This window comes from Arvicanthis niloticus, chromosome 15 (genome assembly GCF_011762505.2).
Source record: "Arvicanthis niloticus isolate mArvNil1 chromosome 15, mArvNil1.pat.X, whole genome shotgun sequence".
Lineage (NCBI taxonomy): Eukaryota > Metazoa > Chordata > Mammalia > Rodentia > Muridae > Arvicanthis > Arvicanthis niloticus.
The window spans coordinates 15,239,282-15,245,973 of NC_047672.1; the positions used below are offsets into that span (position 1 = coordinate 15,239,282).

At 49.3% G+C, this 6,692-nt stretch overlaps 1 protein-coding gene across 1 annotated transcript; it reads right to left on the reverse strand.

Moving 5' to 3' along the window:
- Nucleotides 1-1,117: 1,117 nt before the first annotated feature.
- On the reverse strand, nucleotides 1,118-4,610 carry LOC117720826 (diamine oxidase [copper-containing]-like). The gene is made up of 4 exons (XM_034519513.2): nucleotides 3,050-4,610; nucleotides 2,009-2,291; nucleotides 1,555-1,687; nucleotides 1,118-1,312 (listed from the first exon to the last, which is right to left on the reverse strand). The coding sequence occupies exons 1-4, from the start codon at nucleotides 4,608-4,610 to the stop codon at nucleotides 1,118-1,120; spliced, it is 2,172 nt and encodes a 723-aa protein (XP_034375404.1).
- Nucleotides 4,611-6,692: the final 2,082 nt, after the last annotated feature.

A 6,692-nucleotide genomic window follows, 5' to 3' on the forward strand; every position in this document is an offset into this window, starting at 1 on the left:
TGGACACCTGACTTCTCATATCTGCATGTCAAGGACTAAGCTATCAACTAAGCTATCAATCTAACTCCAGATCTGGAGTTGTTAACGTCTGTGTTCCCAAGAGATGCATTCTGGAAAACTCTGTTTCCTTGTCTCCTTCTACTTTTTTTAAAAAAAAATTATTGTTTTATTGGATATTTTCTTTATTTATATTTCAAATATTATCCCCCTTTCCAGTTTCCCCTCTGAAAATCCCCTATCCCATCTCCCTTCCCCCTGCTTCTATGAGAATGCCCCCCCAACCTCTCCTGCCTTCCCGCCCTCAAATTCCCCCACACTGGGGCATTGAGCCTTCACAGGACCAAGGGCCTCTCCTTCCACCGGTGCCCGATGCCCTACAAGGCCAACCTTTGATACATATGCAGATGGAACCACGGGTCCCTCCATGTGTACTCTTTGGTTGGTGGTTTAGTCCCTGGGAGCTCTGGAGTCTAGTTAGTTGATATTATTGTTCTTACTATGGGGTTACAAACTCCTTCAGCTCCTTCAGTCCTTTCTCTAACTCCTCCATTGGGGACCCTGTGCTCAGTCCAATGGTTGGCTGCTAGCATCTGCCTCTGTATTTGTCCGGTTCTGGCAGAGTCCTTCTACTTTTTGAAGACACCTCTATACCGTCCACCTTTAATCCCTGTAAAGGATTCTGTTTCCTCCTATTCATGCACAAAAGTTAGCACAGTGTACATGGTTGTCAGCCATCCTGTAGGTGGGTCCCTATAGTCCTGACTCATTCACTGTCTCCCTATCATGTGGTACCACAGTGGGGCTGTGCCTTAGTTGATTGAACTGTTCTTCCCACAGGTGCAGAGTCCATTGTCTCCAGACTTTGCTTGTTGCAGACAGCTCTACTGTGAATCAGCACACACATATGTTTTGTCATTTTTGATAAAAGGATTTTAGGGGAAAACTTTAGATGCTAACACACACACACACACACACACACACACACACACACACAGAAGGGAAGAATGTCAAGTGTTTATTGGATGTCCTTGTGGGAGTATGGGGCTGTTGAGAAGGAGCTGGGGCTGGACTCTTGACACAGGGTTGTAGGGCCCACTGATGTTGAATAGAGGGGGCATCAGGCAGACCCTGCCCCCAGGGATCCGGTGTCTGCTATGTCTGTGGCACTTGTACCTAGGTGTTTTTCAGGGATATGGAAGAAGTTGAAAGGCAGGAGCAAAAAGCCTACGAAGTTCCTATATGAGGCCATATATGGAACAGCTTCAGAGTGGGGCCCATGATAGAAACCCACTGTCACCCAGGCCACCAAATCCTGTGGGAGAGACAAAGTCTTTAGTGGGTCAGGGGGTACTGATTGTGGACCCTGGAAGATAAGATGTGTCTACAAGCTATGTGGCTAAGAGAGTCTTAGCCCCATAGAAAAGAGGTTGGCTCATCTTTCATGACCTCTGAACTTGTCCTCCACCAGCAAGTCATACTCCTAGGACCAGGGACAGGTCGAGTTAGAGGGTAGTGATACTACCAGAGGAGGGAAGGGAGAGACTGGTCTAGTACCTGGTCTTCAATATTCTCATTGTCCTGAAGGAAATCCTCAAAGACCACAGGGGGATCCCAGGGGTGATTCTGGTTGTAGATGCTGGTGCTGTACCGTTCAGAGTCCGAGAATTTGCTCACTGCCAGGGAGTACCTGCAGAATGAGAAGAAGTCAGGTGGCTCTGAGCACTGAAGCCCCAGCTAGGGCTCAGAACATCTTCAGTGCCACAGATGGGAAAGTTGGTGTTTCCTCACAATGAATGGTTAGCTCTTGAGACTTTGCAAGAGTGTTCAAAGCCATCGGAGGGCTAAGAGCCCCAGGAGCACCACACCCCTTCCCTTCCCTCCCCAAGTGCAGGAGGATGCACACTCAGACTCACACATGGACTCAGAACCTCAAGAATGGAAGCACAGAGAGACATCCACAGCCAGAGAGGAGTTCCTACCAACTCCCCACACTCCCCTCACTCCTCACCGGGCCCAGCTGAAAGCCAAGTCCTCTTGGGTTTCAGGGGTCAGCCTTTGCTCACATGTGGAGTAGATCTTTAAGCGGTAGCTGCGCCGGTATCCCCAGATGTCTTTTTTGGGGCTGCTAAAGAGCAGGAATGAAGGCAGAGTCTGTCCAAAGGGGAAGGTGGCCTGGCATTCCTGGGAATACTGTGTCTTCTCCATTATGTCCTGCACCAGGCGTCGTGGGCTGCTGGAGTTGGTGGTGTTTTTCGGCCTGGTCTGCAGTGTGTGGAAGCTGTTGTTGGTGCCTGAAACCATGAGGGGAGAAGGAGGTTTAGAATCAAGCTTAGATTGGAAGCTTTCTCCCTCTGTTCTGGATTTCCAACATCCACACCCACATGCAGCAGGGGGCAGAAGATGAGCCAACAGCGTGGGCAGGGGAACTAAGTGAATCCCAAACCGCAGGAGCTAGGGGACAGCTCATGGGTCAGTCCTGGCAAATGTTCCAGTGTGACCCAGGCTCTTTTCAAGAGAGCTATGATATAGCCTGCTTGCTGTAGTTTTAACCCTGGAGACGGGGGTAGGCAGCCTGTGTTGTTGAAAGCCTAAGTCTTCCTGCAGCAATATGTTCTGGGCCATAAAAAACAAATGAGATTTATGGGTGACAGATATCCATCTGATCCTACTGGCCTTGTTTTCTTATTAGCTTTGATATCAAGTGTCAGAGCTGTGACACTACTCTGTGGATAATATTATATATCCAATACAGACAGTCTGAAAGAGCTAGACTGTGACATTTCTTCCCTCTTGCCCATTGTACTTCTTTCTCTCCTCCCCTCTGTACCTTTGAATTCAGACCCAAGGCAGATGCACACCTAAAATTCTGGGTAACACTAGAATGCCATTCACAGGCACTATTTCTCACATGCAGGGTCAGGGGAAGGAGACTCTGAATACTTCCGATTAGCATCAGGGAGCCTCAGCCTTATCTTTGTGAGGTAATGTTAATGGTGGTTAATGGTGGGAGGCAGCTAAGCGACATGGAGGGTCCGATTTCAAGTCCTACCTGCCACATCCAGGTCAACACGGTAGTGCACAAGGTGGGTGTGGCTGATGCCAAGTTCGTGAGTCAGCAGGCGAGTTTCTCTCAGTCCTTCACGGGTATAGATGGTGGTATGGGTGTAACCCGTGGCATGCATCTTGGCTGAGATCGTGCCCGAAGAATAGAAGATGAAGTCCCAGATGTAATCTAGATTGTAGAGCGCTGAGGTTGCCCGTAGCACCAGCTTGTGTCCCAATACATCTGAAAAGAAGTTGATTTTGCCTGCAGAGTCAGTGTTAAAGGTGGGCCTAACAGGCACTCCTGTGGGTAGCTCAAAGATGCAGAGGGCTCGCGGATAATGGACAGGCCCATCAGTGTCATAGTAGTGGATGACGTCTAGGAAAGTGGCTGTCTCTGGACAGTTGATGCCAGGGGCTAACTCATGAGTCACACTGCCCAGGCCCCAGCCTAGGTCCATGGTCTTGGTGAACTCTCCTGCAGGTGTTTTTTCTTTATGCACAGCCATAGCAGCCTGCACTCCAATCTCATAAGCGATATACTCGTTCCTAAAGTGCACATTCAGTATCTGCAGTCCAGAAGAGGGTCGAAGCTGGAAGGAGAAACTCCAGTCTTTGTAGATAACAGTATTACCCTGTAGGCTGTATCTGGAACCATTGGTTTGTTCCACATGGGGCCCAGGTTTTCTGAGGGGCCTTGGGAATTTCCCACCAGGCTTGTTAAAGATTTGTGGCAGTTCTGTGTTCTTGGGCAGCAGGTCCTTGAGGACCACGGTGTCCACTTCCCCATCTGCATATTTCTGAGCCAGCTCCTCTGGGCTGTTGTAGAGTTTCCCGTTATACCAGACCTGCTCTACTCTCCAGTCCTGGACATCTGTGCTCCCATGATCTATAAGGATCTCCAGACCTGTGGGCTGCAACAGGTGCTCTTTTATGATACGCTGCAAGAGAAACCAGGTGGCCCGATGTCTAGACTCCACACTATGGGGGGCCACATGGGTGAAGGTCAGACACTGGCCATTGCAGTCCTCTAATGAGAAGCCGGTGGTGTCAAGGAAAAACGCCTGTAAGGGTGTGGTGGCCTCCTTGATTCTGTGGTAGAGAAGCCTTTGCTCTGCTTTGGACATAGGTCTCGATGCCCAGGATCGATGTTTCGCTGGCCTGGGGGACAGTTCTCTCATGTAGATGGGCTGTGGGAGGGGCCCTACGGCAAACTCGGTAACATTGGGGTGTTCCTGGGCACTAAAGAAAATGATGACACGGGCTTCCCGCAAAGGAGGTTTGGTTCCCTTATTCAGAAACTCTAGGACATCCTTCTTCTTGGGCAGCAGAGTCTCAATGAGGAACACAGAATTCTTGTTTAAAGCCCGTGTGCTTGATGGCTGCAGCTCCAGCTCCGTCTTGTTCATCAGGAAGCCATGCACAGCCTCCATCTCCTGGGTGCTCAGGTCTGCAAACACCTGGGCTTTGCCATTCAACATCCAGTTGGGGTACTCTGCCATGGTCATCTGTAGAACCAACAAGATGGCCGTGCAGCCCAGTGTCAAGCTCCTTTGTGCCAACCCCATGGCTCTGGAACTCAGCAGAAGAGAGGAGAGAACTTCGGTGTTTCTCTCACCAAGCCAGCACTCCAGAGCACCTTGTCTCTAAGCCCTGTCTTCTCCCCCTGACTGTGCTTCCTCCCTTACCCAACGGAAGCCAGAGTTGGAGTCTCTGGGTCCTTACTCACAGTTCACAGTGCTGACCGGCCCCCGTGTGCATCCACCTATTTCCTCCAGGGTATGAAAACTTTTTATACATTTTCTTATCTAGATATCTCCTACTGTTTCCCCCCTTTTGGTGTTATAACACGGAAGAACATCCTTCAGCACGGTGCACCATGAGTCACAGCAGCCCAAGGCTTGCTCCTCGAGGGCTACAAATGGCCTGAGCTGTGGTGGGCCAGAGGGCTGAAGTGATAGCAAAGTTCCACTTCTGATTCAACAGATGATCATCTACAGGGTTGCGCGCTGAAATTTAGGTTAGCCATTTAAAGTGCAGGAAGGGAGGATGATACAAGAAAGTAAGGCCAGCGGAATGGAGAGATAATGTTTGAAAAGGCCACAGGGAAACATTTTATAAGCTTACTGAAAAAAACACTATACTACACAAAGACACGGACACAGACAGACACAGCCGCAGCCGAAGCTGCAGCCAGACACAGACACAGATGACACAGACACAGACACACAGACACAGACACGGCCGCGGCCGCAGACACACTTAAATGGAATTACACCACCCAAGATGATATTGATCCCCCGAATGAGCTGTTGGCCAACAGCAAGCCAGGGGGTCATCCATGAGAATCCCAGAGTAGTATAGGCTATTGGCATTGCCATTGATTGCTTCTCACATCTTGACGGTAAGACTCAACTGCTGGAGACATTACATCCTTCAGATAAAAGACTTGAAGGAATTTAGCCGCATCTAAACCTGGAAGCCTCCTACTTAAGGACTGGGCCTTATGCTTTGACAAGGCCAGTTCAAACTTCCCAGAAAGAAAAAATAATCAATAGTCCTACCCAACTGTAAAGTGTACAAATGAACAGTGAGTGGCCTGGCAAAGGCATCCTGTGTGGTGCAATAGTGACACCTATGTTGGGGTGATGGACAGCCATCTAAATGTATCTAAGGCTCACTCACAAGGTGGGAATTCATGCCTGACAAGTGTAAATGTAGCCCACTCCCACCGGCTAGAAAGGCAGGGTTGCTTGTGGTACTGACAGACCTCAGCCCCTGCATTCCTGTCCTTTCTTGTACCTGCTAGTGAGTTCCTGCCAGGTTCTGCTGTATAAAGAGCTCCTGGGACACACTAGCTTTGCACATGAGAGGGCTGCTATCACTGTCATCAGGTCTTGTTTCTTCAGATCCTGACTGGGGTGCTTCTGGGCCTCACATGAGCGTTCCTCCCCAAAGACTTGTACCTGTCACTGATGCTGGAAGACCCCATCTGACCTTTGCTCTCCACTCTGGATCTCGAGCAGGACTTTCACTCATGAGACCTTGGTGAGGTCAAGGCTTAACTCACCGCCTGTGAGGAGGTGGAAGGACTCTCAGCTGTCCTTTTTATCATAGGTAATTCATTGCTGTAAGTTCCCTCTATTAGAAATCTTTTGTGGAGATAGCTGGTGATAGAGGCACAGTGAAGGAATCAGGAGCATGTGGTACTGGGCCAGTTACAGGGGTCCCGGGTACAGCCAACAGTTCTGATGGGGAGGACTTGGGTGCCCTTCAATTTAATTCTCTTGTTTGTTTTTTTTTTTTTTCAAGACAGGGTTTTTCTATGTAGTTCAGGCTGTCCTAGAACTCATTTTGTAAACCAGGCTGGCCTCAAACTCAGAGATCTGCCTTCCTCTGCCTCCCGAGTGCTGGGATTAAAGGTGTATGCCACCATGCCTGGCTTTAAAATTCAATTGTAGAACAAGAAGTAAGCAAAGGGAAGCCTAGACACTCCCCAGAAACACGGTGGGGAGCTGGGCATAGAACCTGTGCATTGTCAACACGTTTCTGTTTGGAAATGTGTTTCCTTACGTCACACGCCCCACTCACAAGCATGGGAAAAACAACTCAGGGTTGAAATTTCTGTTGACTTCTTTCCCAAAGACAAG

Excerpts from the sequence above, each read along its gene's own strand:
- LOC117720826 (XM_034519513.2), bottom strand. The coding sequence starts at position 4,610 with ATGGGGTTGGCACAAAGGAGCTTGACACTGGGCTGCACGGCCATCTTG. Across the intron at positions 2,292-3,049 it reads TGTTGACCTGGATGTGGCAG|GCACCAACAACAGCTTCCAC; the intron begins GTAGGACTTGAA and ends TCATGGTTTCAG. Across the intron at positions 1,313-1,554 it reads ATGAGAATATTGAAGACCAG|GATTTGGTGGCCTGGGTGAC; the intron begins GTACTAGACCAG and ends TCTCTCCCACAG.